The 23,028-nt window shown below is 44.0% G+C and overlaps 1 protein-coding gene across 4 annotated transcripts in view; it reads left to right on the top strand.

Moving 5' to 3' along the window:
• Jhy (junctional cadherin complex regulator) overlaps nt 1–23,028 on the top strand; it is a 65,272-nt gene that overhangs the window by 14,558 nt on the left and 27,686 nt on the right. For all 4 annotated transcript variants that reach the window (XM_029543668.1, XM_021208075.2, XM_029543670.1 and 1 more), the window contains one exon: nt 7,369–7,888. In XM_029543668.1, the coding sequence (XP_029399528.1) occupies nt 7,369–7,888 (520 nt within the window). The remainder of the gene's footprint in view (nt 1–7,368; nt 7,889–23,028) is intronic.

Here is a 23,028-nt window from a genome sequence, read left to right as displayed (position 1 = left end):
GATGGTTATGAGCCACCATGTGGTTGCTGGGATTTGAACTCTGGACCTTTGGAAGAGCAGTCGGGTGCTCTTACCCACTGAGCCATCTCACCAGCCCCAGTAGGGAGCTTTCAAAGTTCATCCTAAGCTACATAAGAAACTCAAGGCTGGCAACCCCGGCTCAAAAAACGCTCCACTCTTCGCCACTGTTGTGGTGAATGAAGAGAACACCCGAAACTTGCATAGAAAATGTCTGCAAGTCATGTCATCAACTCTCACAGAGAGAAAAACTGTGGTTCCAAGTGCTGTGTCATAATTCCTGGAAATCTGGGAGAGCCCCATCTTTACTAACCAGTATGGAGAGAGGGCCTGGAGAGCACACAGTGATTAAGAGCACTTGCTGCTGTTGTGGAGGACCTGAGGTTCGGGTCACAGGGTGAACACAGTACCTCACTGATCCAATCTGTAACTCCAGTTCCAAGGGACCTGATGTCCTCTTCTGGCCTCCAAAGGCACTGCCTGTAAGTGTTACATGTATATACATACAGGCAGAACACCCGTACACATGAAATAAAAATACACAAATAAAACTAATAAGAGAAAAAGACTGCACCTTTTTGAGTTAGACATAGAGGTTCAGGGAGCAGCTATAGGGCAAAAGGGAGGGGGGTTCAGAGAAAAAGGGGGGAAGCACAAAGTGCCAGAGAAAAAGTACTTATCCTCCGGCCAACATGTGAAAAGAAGATAGAAAACAACAACAAAACCCCCAAAAAAACGAAGGGTTAGAAATTACACCTTTCTGAGTCAGGGCTCAGAAATGCAGACAGACTTAGCAGAACGTCCTGGCAGACCTGTAGTTACTGCACTGACATGGACAGACTTAGAGCATCCTGGCAGACCTGTAGTTACTGCACTGACATGGACAGACTTAGAGCNCTGACATGGACAGACTTAGAGCATCCTGGCAGACCTGTAGTTACTGCACTGACATGGACAGACTTAGAGCATCCTGGCAGACCTGTAGTTACTGCTCTGACATGGACAGACTTAGAGCATCCTGGCAGACCTGTAGTTACTGCTCTGACATGGACAGACTTAGCAGAGCGTCCTGGCAGACCTGTAGTTACTGCACTGACATGGAGATTTCTGGGAAGGAAAGGTACATTATCTCAATAAGGCAATAGTTGTACTAAGGGAATCCACCTCCCTGAGGGATGGTGGTTCCTTAGCCAGATGACTGATTGACCTAATTGGATTGACTCTTGCATTTTGAGTAGCTTGGAATGTTAGGTTCATACCTAGACCAGTGATAGACTCCATTCCCTTAACTGCTAGGAGAACGCCTTTCCTCAATGGGGTTCAAGGTTGCTATAATGACACAGCATTTCTTGTGAAGATGTCATCTCAATAGAAGTGGATGCTAGACTGTTACATTGTGGTCTCTAGGGTTAGCACTTTAGATAATTTATTTCACTTTACTACCAGATGATCCTGAATTGAAGTGGGGTCCGAACAACAACTTGGGACAAATACCTGGTTATAACAGTCACAAATGTGTTGTTGAAGTTCAGTGCGTGCCTTTGGTCCCAGCACCCAGGAGGCAGAGGCAGGCAGATCTCTGTGAGTTCAAGGCCAGCTTGCTCTACAGAATGAATGCTAGGATGACAGTTAGGGCTATGTGGAGAGTCCCTGCCTCAACAAAACAACAACAGCAACAACAACAAGCCACAAATCTATTGTTGAAACAAAGGGATTTGAGTCAGAATTATCCAAATGATGTAATTGCAGTAAGCAAAGTTCAGTGAATAACAATCCACCCCCTTCATTTTAGTGTGTTTCTATAGACAGGTTTTACCTTCAGTTCATTATGCTATTGTTTTTCTATTAAAACCTTTAATTATTTAAGTAAAATAAAATGCCTCCACTAAATGAAAATTTATGGGTTACCAGTAATCGCCACAAAGTGTGTCTATGGAAACATTTTATTTCATACCTGCAAAAGTGAATTTCTGATCTTTTTGGATTTGTTGCATTTTGTTTCCTTAAAAGCCATTGATAAGAAGAGCAAGATGCAATGGGATTTAGGAACCCTCAGAAACAATTGTCAGTTTTGAGGCTCCTCTAAAGAGCATCACAAACTCTACACTTAAGCAGAAATTGAATTTGCTTCTCGTGTGCATAAAAGATTTAATGGCATATAAATTGGGAATAATTATTCTGTTTCAAAGGATTAAATGAAACCTAAATCAGTAATAATATGTGCAGTTTCAATCTAACTGGCTGCTTAACATAAAGAGGCAAATAAATAACAGCTAACGGATGGGGGCTCTGCTTTTATTCCCCTCAACAGGCAAAATGGCCAGTTATTGAATATTTTATTTGAGTGCAGAGGATGTTAATTGAACTAGAAACATGCTCTAATTTTAGTAATTTTTTGATTGAATACAAACTGAGTATGAGGCTCTTCATTAAATGGAGATTTGATTTTATTTTGTTTGAAGTTATCACAGCACGGACTCAAACACGGTCCATTAAAGGCAGCAAATACCCCACTGAACACATGGGAGATGCCCCCCCCCCCCGCCCTCCGCTCCCTCTCCTCTCCGCATCCATTTCTAACCCGGGGCTCTGAAGAGGAGCCCCGACATCTGTTGTCTGAAGGGTAACAAAAGAGTTGTGTTCTCATTGTCTGCATGACCTTCCCAGCGGATGAGGAGGAGGAGAGGTGCGTGTTTTGTGTGCAGAAGATTGCCTGTGAAAGAGCACTTCACACTCATTTTGTCCCCGTGTGTTGACCCAGACTGCAAAACACAATTGGGCTCCTTAGCACCCGAGCTCGGTACAATAGGGTGCTTTAGTATCATGTTCTGTTTCAACAACTCGATTTATTTCTGGGAAGCATTACAATTTTCCATGCACATGATTTCGAAAGGGGGAAAAAAACCCTCATTAGCTTCAACATGTCTTCCGTTTGGAGCTGGTGAAGGGGACATTTGGAGGCAGCCATTGCCAGGGTACATGGCTTCATGTTCTTAACACTCTCTTGGGGACCGTGGTTATCTCAGTTTTACTTCCAGATAATACACCTGCCTTGGTGTTTCCCTCTGACCACTGTCTCAGAAACGTTTCTCAGAAGTTCATCTCTTCTCGTTTGCTCCCAGCCCCTTCCATTTTGGTCTAGTTTCTGCTTAGAACAACAAGATGGCCTTTCAAGCAGCCATTTCTTTAAGAAAGGAAATCCACCTAGGGCCTTCACTTTATGGATTATCTGGAAGGCACAAAATTTTTTTAATGATCTTACTTGTATCTACCTTATCTTGGTTTAGTGGTGGTTGAAATATTTTATCATGTGAGTTAGCTGATATTTCTTAATCCCACTTCCTAAATTATGATTTCAGACATTTCCCATGGAACCTAGCTCATGACTGGAAAACTGGATTTTTTTTTTTTAAATGGGTGTTATATCTTCCAGGCCACTAGGGTACCACTTAGAGCCTGATGCTCTTGAAATATCTTAAGGCCTGCGGGGAGAAGAATCCCTTGTGCTTCATCAGCAGGAAGCATAGTACATAACAACCATGCTGTATCCTAGAGACTGAGTGTGGTAGGCAGCGAGCAAAACCTGGTTATAGGGCTCACTGACATGCTCGGCCAGAGCTAGTGTTCGCACCATTCTTACTCTGTGCCGGGCACAGACGTTAAATAATCTGCCCATTATTCACCAAGTACTCAGTGGCACCAGAAATTATGCAGAGAGACAACGCATAGTGAAAGTATGGATGGCTGCCAGCCATCACTGGTTGAGGCTAGTTAAGTGCAGTGACCGGAAGCGTGCTCCAGTTGTTCTAATGTCATCACAGGGATAAGAATACATGCACACACTTTCAAATATCAGAGGTCTCTGTGTTATCTTTCCATGACTGTGATGAGACGCTTGAGATAAACACCTTAAAAGGAACAACAATCTCTCGGGGGCTCACACTTCCATGGGCACTTGGCCCTGTTTCTCTAGGCCTGTGGCAATATGAAGACAAGAGCATCTCTGAGAGGAGGCCTGTTTTCCCATGGAAGCCAAGAAACACACAGAGAGCAAGCCTCCGCTGGCCCAAAGGGCATGGTTTTGAAGGAAGTTAACTTCCTTCCATAAGGTCCCATGATCTAAAGGTTCCACCACCTCTCAGTACTGTCACAAGCTGGAGACCAAGCCTTCAACACACGTGTGTGTGTGTGTGTGTGTGTGTGTGTGTGTGTGTGTGTGTGTGTGATTTCTGATGTTACTTAGTTATACCAGGAACTGAGTTATCTTAGGCTAACAGGATGACAGGGTTGGGAGGGGGGTGGTGGATGGATTTTGAGATATTATGGAACAATTAAACATGGGATCCCCTGGAACTGGAGTTTCAGGTGGTTATGAGCAACCATGTTGTTCCTGGAAACCCAACTCCAGGTCCTCTGTAAGAGCAGCAAGTACCCTTCACCAATGAGTCATCCCTCCAGCCCAGTGACGCCCAGCTCAGTGGCTGAGAAGACTCTTCTGAAAGTCTTCAAGAGAACGTGTGTGTAAGGCCATCCTGCGGCTCACCCCTCTGGCTACTCTTCACTGGTGGCCAGTCTTCTCTCTGAAATTAAGTACTCATAGAACACAGCTAAGCCCAAGCTCTTCCAGAGTCTACTGAGGTCCTTGCCTATCTAAACTCTGGTTAGACTTGAACTCTGAGCCCCACCTCTCCTCTTCCCAGGCTCCACTGTCTGCAGAGCGTCTGCAGAGCATTCGCTCTGGGGAAGCGACACTGCTCTGTCCCTTTAAGTCCTCTTTCCCCACTGTCCTCTCAGCCTGGGACACGTTTTCTCAGCCTTAGGTCGTGGCCATGACTTCCTGTGGAAAGCTCTCCCCCCAACCTCCTGAGACACACTCGAGGTCCCCTGGGGTCCCCACCAGCACAGGCATCATGCCACAGTGTTAACTGTGGGGACACCAGTTTGAGAAGACAGCACTGTGCTGCCTAACTCCCCAGCTTAGTTAGTGCTTAGCAGACACTTGTCAAAACAACTGTGATCTACTGAAGAAAGAGTAAACTTAAACTCAGTTTTTCCTTCCAGTAAACTATGGATATGGGAATACAGCCTGTGTGTGTTTGTTTGTTTGTTTGTTTGTTTTTAAAAAGTCATGTTTGCTTACAGATAATAACTGAGCTTTTTTCTCCATGTAAACAAGTGCAGTTAAACCTTAGGCCACTTAATATAATTAGAAAAACCCTAAAATCAGTCACTAATATATCCCAGTGCAAGAAGCACCTTCATGTTAAGGTTATAACTGTGTAGCTACTTTTAAAAATAAATATCAACCGCTTTATTTACATTGGAGTATTTATGGAGATCCAGTTATTTATTCTAGAAGCATTTAACTTGTCCCATAGAGCACCGCAGTGTGCTAATTAGGGAAGGAGGGCATACTGCAGCCCCTGCTGTCCATGACCTTAGTTAAGTGTTTAAAAACCCCAGTATAAAGCTAATGAACACATGTGCAGAGCACTGTAAGATACATGTCTTCTTGCCCATCTTTAGTCAGCCATGAGAAATGGGCCAAATACAAAATCCCCATTTGAGACAAACTACCTCAGCGGTGAAAGGTGAAAGGCCCATTGTCCAAATACTGAAGTTTGTAAGGCAGATAACCCACCAGAGGTGCCTGCCCACCGTGGCCCTGAAGACAGGACAGCTCGTGGTATCTGTGTGGGGGACACAATGATGTCCCATTTCCTGACAGTTTTGCTGGGGAAATCCCATCCAGGAAAAGGAAGCGCCTCCTCCGCTGGAAAGTTCCCCACCCTCTTCAGAGAGCTGAAAAACGCACAGTGACAACTAGCATATGAGATTTTTTTGCTTTACATTGAATCAAAGAAATCCAGGTCCACATTAAGAAGGGTAAATTGGCATCATAGGGACCATTAGTTTGTTTACCCAGCATAAAATTATGTCCTCTGTAAACGGGAATATCAAATAGCATAAAAAGCTAGGTGATTTACATTTTCTTTTTGATTAGAGAATTTCGTCCACTGTCCTCAGCAAGGAAAAATCTCTCCCATTTAGCTTTTGAAGATCAAAGAGGCCATTAAATATGCCATATTACCAGCTTTCCTCTCCCCCCCCCCCCCCAGTTAAGACTATGGGCTACTTTAGGAATTGAGACTGTCATGGCAGACGGGAGGACTTTATTTGGGGTCTAGTTTACTTCCTCAGACAGGACGATGTGCTTAAACGTAATTCAGAGAGACTGTCCTAAAACGTAAGGCCCATGATGGATGACCTGTCTACTGAGCCTCGTACGCATGGCTCTGACAAGCCTCAGAGCCACAGGCTGACTCTAAGCCTCGTGCACTTCCCTGTAGCATGTTTGATAAACATCTATAGAGAAAAGGGCTGGAACCCAAAATTCCTGAAAAGCAAGAAGAGCCTATGTATATAGGTATTCAATTGGGATAAAAACCTTATTCTCCTCTCAAGAGGAGTACTTCCCTTCCTAGAAATAAACAAATATTCAAATATACATAGAGCCAGCTAAGGGAACCAGCTAAGGTATAAATTGTTGTACCTTATAACAACATTATACCTTATAAGGTGAAACTGTCCTTTTCTTCTTCACCTTCCCCTAGTGCCTCTCCTCTTTCCTTCTTTTTTGAGTCAGAGTTTCATGTAGTCCACGCTGACTGTCAGTGCACCTTGTAGTGAAGGAAAACCTTGAACTTCCGATTCACCTGCCCCACTCCACCTCCCAGGTGCTGGGACCACAAGAGTGGGCCACAGGTGGACTGATGCTGGTGATAAAATATAGCGCTTCAAGCACGCCAGGCAAGCCACTCTCTCCACTGAACTTAAAGCCCAGCCGTCCAGTGTGAGCTGTACAGATCCAGCCCCAGATCGCCGTTGGTTCTGGGAAGCTATAGGAACCTTGGAACTGTATAGACACGCTGCTTGAACATCTTAAACATTTCATCTTTGTTTTCTTGCTTTTAGAATTTAGTTGGCAAACATTTTGACTACAGATTTCAGTGAACTCAGCTAATTAGATCTTTTCTGTGGTTCTAATTTGAGACTTAGATGCACCCTCACCATCTAGATAGTGAAAGGAAATTAGAGGAAGGGCTCTGAGACTGAATTTAAATGAAACAGTGAAGTGAATCAAATGAGTGAGTTTATTTTTAGTGTGTGTGTGTGTGTGTGTGTGTGTGTGTGTGTGTGTGNGNGAGAGAGAGAGAGAGAGAGAGAGAGAGAGAGAGAGAGATATCTTTTTATTGGGTCTGTTACAGGTGGGGGCTGTCGTTTGAAGGCACCCCCCCTCCCCCTGGGAATCTACTTTAATTAAAGACTTCTCTTTTTTGCTTCGGACAGCCAACATCAGGTAGAAGACAAATATTCAGACCTCCGATATGATCCCAACTGGAAGAACAAACGAGAGGAGGGGCAGCCATTGGCTGGGGAAGCATTACCAGGGTCTGCAGATAGCTCTTCAGAAAACCTGCCTTTGACTCCACTCTACCCTTCCAGAGAGCCATCCATGGGACTCTCCATGAGGAAAGGCAAAGAGAAGATGAGTCCTCAGAGCGAAGCCTCCTTACTTGGAAGCGAATTTCTGAGCCCAAAGTATGAACATGGCACCCGTCAAAAAGAGTTCTTCTCAGAACTAAGCGACAGTGACCAGGAGGAGAAATCAAGCGACCTGTCTCGGTACCTAAAGAGCTCAAGCTCACACAATGAAGTTTTCCTGCCGGGGTCACGTGGCCCACGCAGAAGGAAATCCAAACAATATTTTGTGGAAAAAAACAAGCTGACTTTGGGGTTACCTGCGCCTAAAACAGACACTTACCTCCAACTTCACAACAAGAAGAGAGGAGAGACTCGCCTCGAACAGGTGCGTTTGAATGGCCTCTTCCTTCTGGGCAATGATGTCACAGTTAACCACTTGCCCCGATAGAGCAAACACTTCCATAGTGTTGCAGGCTGTCTCCCGGCTGCTGCCACTTCCTCTGCCACCTCCTGCTCTTCCCTCCTGCTCTTCCTTCTTCCTGTTCTTTTTCTTCCTCTTCCTTTCATTTTATTTAGTCTGTGGGGGTGGGGTGGGGGCGTGTGTATGCTTATGTGTGGTTGTGTGTGAGGTAAACTTGAAGGAGTCTATTCTTGTCCTCTACCTTGTGGATCTGAAGGATCCACCTTGGGTCGCCAGGCTTGGTGGTAAGTGCCTTGCATAACGCCATACATTCTTTCTTTTCTTTTTTGGAGACAGGGTTTCTCTGTGTAGCCTTGGCTGTCCTGGAACTCACTCTGTAGACCAGGCTGACCTCGAACTCAGAAATCCGCCTGCCTCTGCCTCCCAAGTGCTGGGATTAAAGGCGTGTGCCACCACACCCGGCTACGCCATACGTTCTTAAGCAAAATAAAGCTCACCTATGGTTCACGGTGCAGTGACTGCTATAATTCAATCACTATACCTAAAATGTCTCCACTCAAAGACCAATTGAATTTTTAAAATGTTTACTTCGTGTGCATGCGTGTTTTTCCTGCATGGATGTCTATATACCAAGTGTGGACCCTGGAATTTATTTATGCTGTGTGTTCCAGTAGATGAAACACAGGGCCAAACATTTAACTCCCTGTGGTGATTCTTTGTGCTCACCTTACCGCTGTTTACAATCTTACTGAGCATCTCAGTACATTGGGGTAGCATGCTTGCTGTGCCTGCCGTGCCTGCTGTGCCTGCCGCATTCATCTGACACGTTCACCCCAAGAACCAAGCTTGCATAGGAAGTGATTTTACATCCAGATTTTGTGTAGGTGCTGGGTCCTGGGTAATGAGCTGGGGGTGACATGGTAGTGTTATGAAGCAGGAGCCCAGCATGGAAGATTTTCCTTTTTAATTCTTCAAATGACTCTTATCTTACCAATTCCCATTGCTAATCATTGCACTGTCCCTCATTGTCCTGCACGAGCAATATGAAATGATTACAGCATAGACACTCCATTATGTAAAATCAGAAAACTAATAAATGCCCTCTTTTCCTCAACTGATCAGTCTGAGAATAAGTTATTACCCAAATGATGGGCATGTTGGACACTGGGCACAGTGGAGCTCACCTGTAGTCTCTTCACTTGAGGAGCTGAGACTGGAGGATGACAAATATGACACTAATCTGGACAGTGTAACAAGACTTTGTCAGAAACAGGAACACACAAACACACACATACACATTCACACACACATACACATTCACACATACAAACACAATTCACACACACAAATACATTCATACCACACACACATACACATTCACACACACAAATACATTCATATACCACACACATTCACACACATACACACAATTTACACACACAAACACATTCACACACTACACACACATACACATTCACACACAAATACATTCACACACCACACACATTCACACACACGTACACACAATTCACAACACACACACATACACATTCACACACACACATACACATTCACACTATTCACACACACAAACACATTCACACACCACACACACATGCACATTCACACCACACACTCATATATATTCACACACACATACACACAATTCACACACACAACACATTCACACACTACACATACATACGCATTCACACACCACACACATTCACACATGCATACACACACATACACACAATTCACACACACAAATATTCACACCACATATGCATTCACACACACAAACACATTCATACCACAAACACATTCACACACTCATACAAATACACACAATTCACACACATATGCATACACACATTTACATACACAATAACAAGAAGAAAACATGCTATTCCGACAAGTAAATATAGCTTTATTTCATGGACACAAATAAAGGTGTCCCTATCAACTTGCCTCCTAGTGAATATGCCATTGGAACTATGGACTCAAGGGAACAGTTGGTGGACCAGCAATTTCACACCCCTGCTGGAGAACACCTAAGAGGGTAGAGTCCCTTTCAAGGATTAGCAATATATGACATCCTTGCCTTTGTAACTAACAATAAAACACAGGAATGGGTATAGAATGATTAACTGAATTCTCAAGACAGCTAAACATCATTAGTTCCCAACATTTTCTTACTGTTTTAAATGTAAACATATTTTGTTGTTCTTTCATAAAACTTTTGTGAAATGTCAGCCATGCAATGGTGGCGTGTGCCTTCTATGCCAACACTTGGGTGGAAGGGGGGAGGTAAATCTCTGAGTTTGAGGCCAGCCTGGTCTACCGAGTGAGTTCCAGGACAACCAGGGCTACACAAAGAAACCCTGTCTCAAAACAATCAAACAAACAAACAAGCTAACAAGCAAAAATGTGAAATTTGAAATTTCACTTCATCGCTTACTTAAAATATACATGAATTCAAGAGTGACAATAGCTATTGCTGGTCATCTCTCGAAGCCTAGGATAACACTTTTCATTACTATTTTGTTTCCTGTTTTGAGTCAACATCTTGCTTGGTAGCTCAGGCTACCCTCACATTTAGAGCAATCAGCCTGCTTCATCCACTGGGTGCTGAGATGACATTCAGCTCTTGTCGCTACTTTCAAAAGTGTTCCTAGACAAGCCGCTCATGAAGGAGTGGCAAAGTGGGGCAGAAATAAGGAATTATCTTTTCAGTATACAGAGAGGAAAGATTTGCCATCAACTCTGTGGCTAGCCCCTGCATTGCTCGTTTTTGTCGTGGTTCCCTGGTGTGCTTCGGTTGTCAGTGTTCTCATAGACTGGCTTCCCTTGTGTTTTCTCACAGAGGAAATCTCTGTTAGACTTTCTGACTTTGAGCTCTTGACTTGCTCTTTGAAGGAGATACTGATTTGCCCACCCATGCTCTGGGTTCAGATGTCTTAACTCTCTCACTGCTTGTCCCATTTGAAACCACTTCTTAACCATTTCTCTAAGATGGATTTTTTTTTTCTTACTCTTCTTATTCTTTTTTAAGGCATAGAAATACGTTTGACCTAACACTGCCATAATGCTATGTATCGTTTTTGTTTTAATGGATACAGTCAGTAATACAAAAACGTGCGTACTTTCTGAATTGTTATATAGAAGCGTGTGACAGCCCCCCATTGATGTCTTGTTGGGGTTTTGTTGGCTTGCTTGCTTGTCTTGTTTTGGATTTTGAGACACAAGTTTCGTGTCCTGAGCTCTCTTTGTAACTGAAGATGGCCTTGAATTTTTGATCTTGGTTGGTTGGTTGTATTTTTAATCAAAGCTAAAAGGTTGGTTATTAAGGTCATAATAAGCAGGCATAATAAAGCAAGCTATGGAAACGAAGAGTACTGCTGAGCCTGGGAAGAGGCCAATGGCTCAGTGGGTAAGAAAACTTGCTTTGTAAGCTTGAGGACCTGAGTTCAAATCCCTAGGGCTACACAAAAAGCCTAGCAAGGCTATGTGTTCCCGTGACCCAGCATGTGAGCCACTAAGAACAGACAGGCCCCAGGAGCTCACTGTAGGCCAACCAGCCTAGACAAGACAGCCAGCTCTAAGTTCAACAAGAGACCCTGCCTCAAGGCAATAAGGATGGGAATAACATAGAAAAACACTCTAAGCCTTGTTCTGATAACTGCATGTGCACACACTGGTACACACGCACAGCCACACATGACACAACACACAAGTGAGCAATGAATGAATGGTGGAGCTCTACTGGATGAGGTATTACAGGGCTTCAACTCATAGGGTAGTATTTAATACATATACAGACAGAAAATTGGACCACAATAGAGTGGGAAGTCTATAAAGAGAACCTAATTGTACATGTAGTGCAATAAGAAATGCTGCCCTTATCAAAACAGCAACCTGGGTAACCCAGGGAAGGCAGCAAACTGGATACATATGCTCATCATATAAAATAAATTCCAAATGGGTCTGATGTTTAATTATTAAACTTCAACCATCAGAACACTAGGAAAAAAAAAAAACATAGGGAGTTTTTATTCAGGGCCTGAATTATTTAAAAAGCCAAGAATGCCTATGAGATTAATCATTTGGCTTTGAATATGTCAAAAAAAAACATCTACCAGAGAAAAATATAAACAATATAAAATATGAGAAACAAACTAGGAAGAATCTTTTTCTAATTTATATCACAAGTGAAACTCTTATCTCTAATACATAAAGATATCCTTCTCCAGGTCAGTAAGAGGGAGACTGAAGTCACCATAGAAACATACATAAAAGCTCAGATGGAGAGCCACACAGAAGCTAAAACATGGCTACTGAGTGCTTGTGAGCATACTCAGCACCTGTCACTATAAGAGAACAAGTTAACATTACATCGAGATTCATTTCCACCTATAATTAATAAGCAGAGGGTCTGTTGATAAAATTGCACAGTAATGCTAGGAAGAGAAGAAATCAGCAGAACCAGAATAAAGGACAATTTATGGCGACGTAAAATATAATTAAATTCCCAGGGACACTAGAACATGATGTCTAAAAACAGCTACATTGCTTGCCTCTGCCCTGTGCTAGCTCTGTGACCTTGTGCAGGCTATTAAACCTCTTTGTGCCACAGCGTTCTCATCTATAAAGGAGATAATAACAGTCTTTTCCTCATAGGATGGTTAAGAATATGAAATGAGTAGGCTGGTATACAGAGAAGGCTTACCTTAGTGCCTGACTCACAGTAAGGGCTTCAAATGATTTTGTAATTAGTATTGCTATTTGACGCAACATACTCCAATCCTAGGTATTTATCTTAGATAGATGTGTGCAGTCTTGGGAAAAAAAGCACCTATACAAGATGATTCATTTCAGCTTTGTTTGTGACATAAAAAGATCAGAAGCCACCTGTCTTAGTCAGGGTTTCTATTCCTGCACAAACGTCATGACCAAGAAGCAAGTTGGGGAGAAAAGGGTTTATTCGGCTTACATTACATACTGCTGTTGATCACCAAAGGATGCAGGACTGGAACTCAAGCGGGTCAGGGAGCAGGAACTGATGCAGAAGCCATGGAGGGATGTTCTTTATTGGCTTGCTTCCACTGGCTTGCTCANTCCACTCTCTTATAGAACCCAAGACTACCAGCCCAGAGATGGCACCACCCACAAGGGGCCNNNCCCCCTTGATCACTAATTGAGAAAATGCTTTACAGCTGGATCTCATGGAGGCACTTCCCCAACTGAAGCTCCTTTCTCTGTGATAACTCCAGCTGTGTCAAGTTGACACAAAGCTATCCAGTACACCACCCAAATGGCCATCCTCTTGGAGGGAGTAGTTACGGAAGTCATGGTAGATCTTCACAACAGAGCAAGTAGTGACTGTTTAAGAAATGAAGACTCACTCTGAAATGCATTGGTCAATTTAACAGTATTTATCAGTAGGAGAAATTCAAGGGGCAAAGCAGGCAGATATAAAAAGCAAAACAGAAGAAATAAAAATGCTTGTCAAGTTGATGTGTCACACACACACACACACACACACTCACACACACATACACACACACACACACACACACACACACACACACCTGTAACCTCTGCACATGGGGAAGCTGATGCAGGAAGATTATAAGTTTTAGGTCTAGACTATAAGGTGACACTGTGGACCACTGAGTAGATGATAAATAGGAAGGAGTGAGGGGAGCTGGCAGAGCTTTCCACCGCCTGCCTTTTTATGTCCATGGGCTTTTCTTATTCTTTCTCTTGCTGTTCCTTTGTTTTGAGGTAGGGTCTTGCAACATAGCTCTAGCTGTCCCGGAACTCGCAGGGATCTGCTTGCCTCTGCCTCTGGAGTGCTAGAATTAAGCTCATGCACCACCACACCTGGCTGTGTCTTTGGTTTTGAACCCTACCTATATACTACGAGCATCATTTAAAAAAAAAAAAAAAAACTAAATAGAAGAATAGCAACTAATGAGGGCCAGGGGAGGCTGAGGGCTGTGAATCAACTGGTCAGGTGCTGGCCTGACATGCACAAAGCCCTGGGTTTCATCCCTGGTACCGTATTGACCAGGCATGGTAGCACAAGGACAGTGGAGACAGGAGTACCAGAAGTTCAAGGTCTTTGTTAGTTACATAGCAACTGAGGGCCAACATGGGATACATGTGATCTTGTTCTAAAAAAAAAAAAAAATGAGGGGAAGGGATGTAAGGTAAGGGTCAATTACAAGATCAACTTTGAAATAGCCCTGATTAGGTAGGTTCTCACCCTGTAGCTGCATACAGTCACCAAAGTTGCTCTTTCTGTTCTGCCTACACATGATTCAGAATGGAACAACAAGCCTTAAGTTCAGTTTTCTCCTGGTCTTTCCCACTGTTCTTTTTATAGAACTGTTAATACACATTCCCACTGTCTTAGTTAGGGTTTTAGTGCTATAAAGAGACACCATGACCAAGGCAACTCTTATAAGGACATTTAATTGAGGCTGGCTTACAGGTTCAGAAGTTCAGTCCGTTATCATCAAGGCAGGAACATGGCAGCATCCAGGCAGACATGATGCAGGAGAAGCTGAGCTCTACATCATCATCTGAAGGCTGCTAGCAGAATACTGACTTCTAGGCAGCTAGGATGAGGGTCTTAAAGCCACACCCACAGTGACACAGCTACTCCAAGGCCACAACTACTCCAACAAGGCCACACCTCCAAATAGTGCCACTCCCTGGACCAGGCATATTCAAACCATCACACCCACATACTTTCTTCCTCCCTTCTTTATTTTTTTGAGACAGGGTTTTTCTATAATTATGCACCCTTGGCTGTCCTGGAACTTGATCTATAGAGCAGGCTGGCCTTGAACTCTGAGATCTATCTGCCTCTGCCTCCCAAGTGCTTGGATTAAAGGCATGCACACACTTTTCAATATGGATTTAGGCACGTGGTGTGTGATGCTAGGAACTGATGTGAGAAGCAGCACACACTAGAGGGCACCTGAGCATCACCATCCGGCCTTGGCTCTGTCCGCGCCTACTGAGTATTTGAAACTCATTAGCATCTGAGTCAAATTTATGACCTACCATTAACGGGAATTGTGTTCAGAAACTGTCCTTCTATCTTGATTTCGATAGACTTTGAAGATGAAGGTGAGGTTTCGACCGAGTTCAGAAGAGCTCTAAGTGCCTTATCCATGTGATTTGGCTCTTTCCTACTAACATCATGAAAAGAAATTACAGGTAATTTACAATTGTAAATAGTGAAGGGTTATCAATTGTCTGTAGTCCTCAGGACCATTAAAACCATAAACTGAAGCCACTGTCCAGATATATGGACCAACAGCAGGCCGATTGGTCTGAGTACTTACTGAGCACCAACTATGCCCTAGGCGCTCTTTTCTTTACTAAGGATGCAGCAGAAAATAAGGCATATAGTGCCCCCCTCTATCCAGGAGCCTGCTTTCCATCCATGTGACCCAGACCAGAAACAGGTAGCATCTCATAGAAAACCAAACAAGCTGTATGTACCAAAATAGTCTCATGTAGAGGCATCATCTAAGCTGAGCCCCCAAAGGGATGAATCCAAAAGACAAACACATCGGAGATCTTCGAAGAGTGTTGACTTGCTCCACCTTGTAGCAGCACCCTTGCATGAGGAACAAGACAATTTGGGGTGGAGGTGGGGTTGTCAAATAAAACCGTAAAACTCTATAGAGGAAGTCGGAGAATCTTGAGCTACATCCTGGATTTCAGCATAAGTCCTTGCCAGGTGTTTGAGCAAATGACTCTTTGAAACCTTATCTTGCTTATAGGGTCAACAACTTCTACATTGGAAGACTATTTGATCACTTTATACAAAGCTCCTGACATATGGTGGACCAGCAGTAAAGGGAAGATATTAGGGCAGGGGGCGCGGGGATGGCTCAACCAGCAAGTACAAGAACCTAAGTTTGATCCCCAGAACTTGTGTTGGGGGTGGGGAGGACTGGTGATGGTATTGTGTGCTGAGAAGGAGAAGCTAGGGGGTCTCTGAAGCTCATTGGCCAGCCAGCTTAGCCTAATTAGTGACCTTCCAGGCCAGTGAGAGACCCTATGTAAAGAAAAGGAAGGAAGGAAGGACAGAAGGAAGGAAGGAAGGAAGGAAGGAAGGAAGGAAGGAAGGAAGGAAGGAAGGAAGGAAGGAAAGAAAGAAAGAAGGAAAGAAGGAAAGAAGGAAATAGAAGGAAAAGAGTCAGGCAGTGGTGTCCCATGCCTTTAATCCCAGCAGTTAGGAGGCAGAGGCAGGAAGATCTCTAAGTTCAGGACCAGCCAAAGCTACACAGAGAAACCCTGTCTCAAAATAAAAACAAACAAAAGAGGAGGGGGCTGAGAAAGGGCACATCCAAGGCTATTCTCTGGCCTCCACATTCACACCTGCATATGCACGTGCACAAATGTCTATGCATGTGTGTACATGTACTTACAGTCCTTTTGCTATAGGAAAGGAAACTACTTAAGGCACAGACTCTCCTAAAGGGTCTTTTCTTATCTTGAGCAACAATGCCCAGAAATAAAGATAGGATCTCAGGTGGCAGAAGGACACAATAGGACATACCTGGTGTGGTTGAGTATGACATGATATCTGTTTTGTATAATGTGACATCTGTGGTATTGCTACTTAAAGACCATCTATAAAGGGGATCCATTTTAGACAGCATTTTTTGCTGTTGGTGGTGGTATGTCAAAATATTCAAGAGAAAAGTGGCTTGAAGGAAGGTTTCTATGAAACCGATTTCTGTCTTGTCATGTAGGAGAGGGTGTGACAGAACAGAGAAGCTCATTTTATGCTGGCCAGGAAATGGGGGCAGGGGATATGTCCCTTCCCCCATTTTATTTCACCCAGACAACCAGCCTATGGGATCAAGACATTCATACTCCAGGCGAGTGTGTCTGTCACTCTTAGTTGATTCTCTTGGAAAATGTTGTCTCCTAACCCTCAGTCAAACTCTGACCATGCATTATGGAACCCCTACCATTATATTGTGGTTTTATCACTTACTATTTGATTGAGTTGGCACATGCTTTGCCGCTGTATCATGTGGAGGTCAGAGGACGACTTGTAGAGCTTGAGTCCCTCCTTCTACCATGTGGGTCCCAGGAATCAAACAGGTTGTCAGGCTTGGTCACAAACACCTTAACCACCAAGCGTCTCACTGGCTTTCAAACTTTGCAATCTTATATCCCCCTAGTTGGCACATCTCTTTAATAATTGAGCTTTGACTTTAAGATAAAGAACTTATGAATAACTTTTGGTCATACACACAGTATTTAATACTTTGATTTTAAATTATAATTTTGCATCATAATCCTTTCAACATTTCCCCTCCTCAAATCTGACCTCTCTAGAGGTCTGCTTGGCTACAATTCTGATTATTTCTCTATTATCTTTTTGTTTATTTGAAGTCTCACTGTATTACCCTGACTGGCCTTGAATTTGCAGAGATCCACCTGCTTCTGTATAAACCCAGCATGGTGGTACACACTTGTTACCCCAGCACTTGGGAGGCTTAAGCAGTCAAGAGTTCAAAGCCATTCTCAGATACCCGGAGCTATCATGTCCAACTGGGCTACATGAGATGATGTCTCCAAAAAACAAAAAACAAAACAAAACCCCACAAATATTGACTTTCTACAGCAGATTCAGGATTATTGGGATGCCCAAATGACACTCCATATGTGGAAACTTTTAATGTCACATAGACCCCATATGATGTATTTGTTATTGAATGCTAAGATGAACTTACAGTTTCCTATTGAGAAGACTACCATCCAAGTATTAAATTGTTCTTCTTTCCATGGGTGCTAATTAAGGGAAGCTTTGAGTTCTCTGTAAGATCTAGCTTTCTCTTATTTAAGTTACGATCACCTTCTTATAACTGTACTTGGAAGCATGGACTCCACTCTTATAGAATGGTTCTTTTTAGCACTGCTTTTGAGATCTGGCTCTATGGCACTTGCAGAAGTTATTCTTCTGCCCAGCGGGGACTCCAGGGCTGTTCATTGATTGATAGATTTTCTTATTTTGTCCTATACCAACACAAGAGCACTTACTTATGACTGTGTAATTCCAATTGGACTTTATAGTTTTTTCAATATGAGACATTTCCGAGGCATCCTCCTGGTGGGCCCTGCTCAGCACTCTAAAGTGACACTTCATTAAATCCACGGGGCTGAAGATGGATCCCTGAAGAAGGAAACTTCCCATGTAACTTAGGCATGCCCATTTGAAAACTGGAAATTGCACACAATTAATCATTCTTAAGGATTAGTCACTCCTAAGTTTTCAAAACTCTGTGGACATGCCATGGTACTATGTGCATGTCTTCTCCTGAGATCCTATGGAGGAGAGGGAAAGAGACATCAACCCGAACTCACTTAGAAACTGGTCTACAGACTGGGAATCACTAATCCCAGACACCAAATCTAAAACATTCCCAAATCCAAAACGTTTGATCCACCAGAAAATTCTACACCTAATCTCTTATGGTGAGAGGAAGAGAAAAGAGAAAAGAAGGGACGGAAGGAGACAGAGACTGACTATGTTTGTAGAAGGGGTGGACAATAGACACACTACATTAGCAGTAAGGGAGAAATGAAGCAGAGAAGATATCGAAAGCTTTGCCAAGGTGGGGGAAATCCCAATTTAAACTAGATCACATGGCAGTCTCTCTCTGTCTCTGAGGATATGGAGGCCATGAGAAAACATGCCACGCATATTTGGGGACGATGATACATGGGGAGGGGATAACCATGAGAGGCTGAGGGGCTGAAGGACCAGTGGACCTGGGGCACAGTGAGCAAGAGTGGGAGACAAGATGAAACCCTACTCTTCACCCCCATTTTATTGGCAGTTCACTGCCTGTGTTTGATATAAGCCACAAACCTGCCTGAACAATTAAATAATTTTAACTGTCCCTCGATATCCATGGGGGGAACCTTTGCCAGACACTAAAATCTTCAAGTCCCTCTATTACACGATGAGGTATTTGTGTGAATGCTGTGTGAGTCCTCATGTGAACTGTCAGACAGCTCTCGTTTACACTACACACCTCACAGTTGCTAGTATGCTGTATTATTCTGGGGGTGATAGGGTGGGGCTTGAGTCTGGACATGCTCAGTGCTGGTGTATTGTGTGTGTGTGTGTGTGTGTGTGTGTGTGTGTGTGTGTGTGTTTTAAACAGAACAAACAAAAAAAAAACATGGTCAGCTTGATACTTGCTTGGTCTTCTTTGTTGTTTTGAGTCTCTTTCTTTGAGGCACTAGGGATTAAACTCATGCTAAGGAAGTGTGCTAAGCCAAGCCCCAGGCCCTGATTGAACCCATGGATGTGGAATCTGTGTAAACAGCTGACTATATCTATTCTAATGGAGCTAGGATAGCTCAGGGAACATCACGGGTCAAATTTGTCATCTAGTTCTATTTGTTGGCCATCTCTATGCCAGGCACACTCAGAACCACTAGGAAGTACAAATGCACAGTGCCCTGATCTGTACAAGAGGGCAGCCCTGCCATAGCCCCTCTGTTCTGCCCTCACGGAACTGCAGTAAAGAAGGGTGTGACGGTTAGTTCTATATCAACTTGACACAGGCTAGAGTCATTTGAAAGGAGGGAACCTCAATTGAGAAAAATGCCTCCACAAGATCCAGCTGTAGGGCATTTTCTCAATTAGTGATTGATGGAGGAGTGCCCAGCCCATAGTGGGTGGTGCCATCCCCTAGGCGTGGGGTTGGATTCTGTAAGAAAGCAGGCTGAGCAAGCCAAGGGAAGCAAGCCAGTAAGCAACACCCTTCCATGGCCTCCGCATTAGCTCCTGCCTCCAGGTTTGTGCCCTGTTTGAATCCCTGTCCTAACTTCCTTCAGTGATGAGCAGCTGTGAAACTGTAATCAGAATAAACCCTTTCGTCCCCAAGTTACTTTTGATCATGATGTTTCCTTGCAGCAATGATAGATAACCTTGAGTAAAGCAAAGGGGGGAACAAAACCACATGCCACACAGTGGTTTCTGTTAGGAGAAAGTAAATACAAAGTGTGTTCATGGTTGCTTCATTTGGGAATCAGGGAAGACTTCGTGGAGAAAGTTACATTTGGACCAGGGCCTATACTGTAAATAGATAGTACACATCTATAATCCCAGCTACTCCAGAAGCTAAAGCAAGAGGATGGTGGGTTAGAAGTCAGCCTTGGTAACTTCATGAGATGCTATCTCAGAAAAAAAAAAAAAAAAGGATAAAGATCTAGCTTTTCTAGCATACACAAATCCCTAGTTACAATCCTTGATAAAATAAATAAATGCGGGGGGCTGGAGAGATGGCTCAGAGGTTAAGAGCACTGACACACAGGAGAAAATATGGAGACAAAGTGTGGAGCAAAGACTAAAGGAAAGGCCATACAGAGGCTGCTCCACTTGGGGATCCATCCCATCCAAACCCAGACACTATTGTGGATGCTGGGAAGTGCTTGTTGATAGAAGCCTGATATGGCTGTCTCCTGAGAGGCCCTGCCAGAGCCTGACAAATATAAAGGCAGATGCTCACAGCCAATCATTGGCCTGAGCGTGGGGCCCCTGATAGAGGAATTGGAGAAGGGACTGAAGAGGCTAAAGGGATTTGCAGCCCCATGGAGAGAGCAACAGTGTCAACCAGCCAGATCCCCCGAGAGCTCCCGGACCACCAACCAAAGAATACACAAGGAGGGACTCATAGCTCCGGCAGCATATGTAGCAGAGGATGGCCTTGTTGGACATCAGTGGGAGGAGAGGCCCTTGGGCCTGAGGATATTGGATGCCCCAGTGTAGGGAAGTGCCAGGGAGGGAAGACAGGAGTGGGTGGGTGGGAGAGCGCTCTCATAGAGGCAGGGGGACAGGGGGGGGAGGGATGGGATGGGGGTTTCTGAAGGGGAGACCTGGAAAGGGGAAAACATTTAAAATGCAAATAAAGGAAATAATAATAATAATAATAATAAAAAGAGCACTGACTGCTTTTCCAGAGGTCCTGAGTTCAATTCCCAGCAACCACATGGTAACTCACAATCTATAGCAAGGTCTAGTGCCCTCTTCTGTCATACAGGCATATATGCAGGCAGAATACTGTGTACATAATAAATAAATAAATAAATAAATAAATAAATCTCTTTTAAAATAAATAAATGTAGATAACAAAGTGAAGGGTAGTTTCCAAGCCGAGAATGGTCTTCACACCCACCCAGAAATAATGGTCCATGCAACCATCACCAGGACTTCGAAGTCCAGCCTGAAGAAGTGGTTGGGAAGTGAGTTCCGGGACAACCAGCCTGGTCTACAGAGCGAATTCCAGGACAGCCAGAGCTATACGAGAAACCCTGTCTCAAAAACCAAACCAAACCAAAACAAAACAAAACAAAACAAAAAACAGTACACACACACACACACACACACACACACACACACACACACACACACGTCTGGACTTCATCAGTGACCTTGTCCCTGATAGTCCTTTCCTGCCAGGACTGCAGGGCTGCTTGAGGGCTGCCATGAAGCTGACTTTGAGCAACCTGCCTCCCTGCAGACAGCCTGCTAAGGACAGCTGGGACGCAGCCCTACACGGGCACCAATACTACTGAGAACCTCCCAGTTGCTAATGGAAAATACTTGAATCCTCGGGCAAGGACACTGATGCCAGTGGGGTAGAACTGCACACCGATGAGGGTACAGACCTGGACCCTGCGAATCCTGAGAGCCAGTCACCTCCTGCCGAAAGTGCGCTCCCTGCCTCTGGCACCATTCCCCTTAGCCAGCCTGCAAAGTCCTGGGCTAGCCTCTTCCTCCTCACCCATGGCGCATGTGGAAACTAAGTGTTTCCTCCCCACCCCATCCCATTCCCCCTGGCCTCTGAAAAACAGATGGAAGTCAAAGAAGAGTTTGTTCCAGTGTCAGAAGATCCCATAGCCATAAAGATTGTAGGTACAGTTAAAGGACAGGCTGAGTGGGCCTGGGAGCTGGCTGTGTTGGTACCCCAGTGGTGGTAGCTGACCCGTGTGGAAACAGTAGTGAAGGGCTTGTATGTGTGAGCGTTATCCGGTTGTCAAACGGTATGTGTAGGAAGGAAGATGGAGGGAGAGGGTGCTGTGCAGGGAAAACCCGAGTCTGTGTAAGCTCTTTCTGTATACAGAGGAAGGCTCTCTAAATAATAATAATAATAATAATAATAATAATAATAATAATAATAATAATAATAACGTGGCCCCCCTCTCTATCTTCCCCTGGTGACTTTGGGTTCAGTGATGAATTTCATTCAGAATCATAGCACCTAAGTAAGGGTAGGAGTCAGGAAGGTGCCGGATGCATGGTGCAGAAGTAGGTCTTCAGGTCCCAGCTCCTGAGACAGCTGCGGCATGCCCCAGGAGTGCTCAGCACCCCGCAGACATTATGGCGTGCCCTCTTGACAGTTGGGGTGACAGGTAGAGGCGTTGAATCACGTTGGAAACACAGACCTGTAATTCCAGCTCTCTGTAGGCTGAGACAGGAAGAGTGGCAGTTTAAAGCCAGCCTGGCTTCAGTAGCAAGACCCTGTCTCAAAAGAAGCCAAAACAAAGATGGTAGCATTTTATTCTGTATGTGTGATAATATTGTTCTGAGTGTTTTTAGTGTTCTGAGGTTCTTTCAAAGGAGAAGATTGATGACTTTTGTTTGTTTGTTTGTTTTGGGCTTCGTATGTATGCTGTGTTTGTCTTTGGTATAACATCTTTTCATGTAGCCCAGGCTGGTACTTGCTTTTAGCCCAGGCTATCTTCAAAGTGGCTTTTTTTTTTTCATGCTCCTACCTCCTGAGTGCTGGGATCACAAATTATGCCACTGTACTCTGTAGAGATCATTATTTATTATTTTTGACCGTTATGTATATGGGTCTTTGCCTACACATATGTCCAGGCAACACTCGTGTGTTCATTCCAGCAGATGCCAGAAAAAAGCATCAAATCCCCTCGAACTAGAGCTGCAGTCTGTTGTAAACCCTTATGTAGTTGCTGGAAATCTAACCTGGCTCTTCTAGAGTAGTAGCTGGTGCTGCTAACTGCTGAGCATTGTAGTTTTAAAA

The sequence above is a fragment of the Mus pahari genome, chromosome 10 (genome assembly GCF_900095145.1).
Source record: "Mus pahari chromosome 10, PAHARI_EIJ_v1.1, whole genome shotgun sequence".
Classification (NCBI taxonomy): domain Eukaryota; kingdom Metazoa; phylum Chordata; class Mammalia; order Rodentia; family Muridae; genus Mus; species Mus pahari.
The sequence above is the reverse complement of the archived record's forward strand: the minus strand, read 5'-3'. Positions and strand labels throughout refer to the sequence as shown.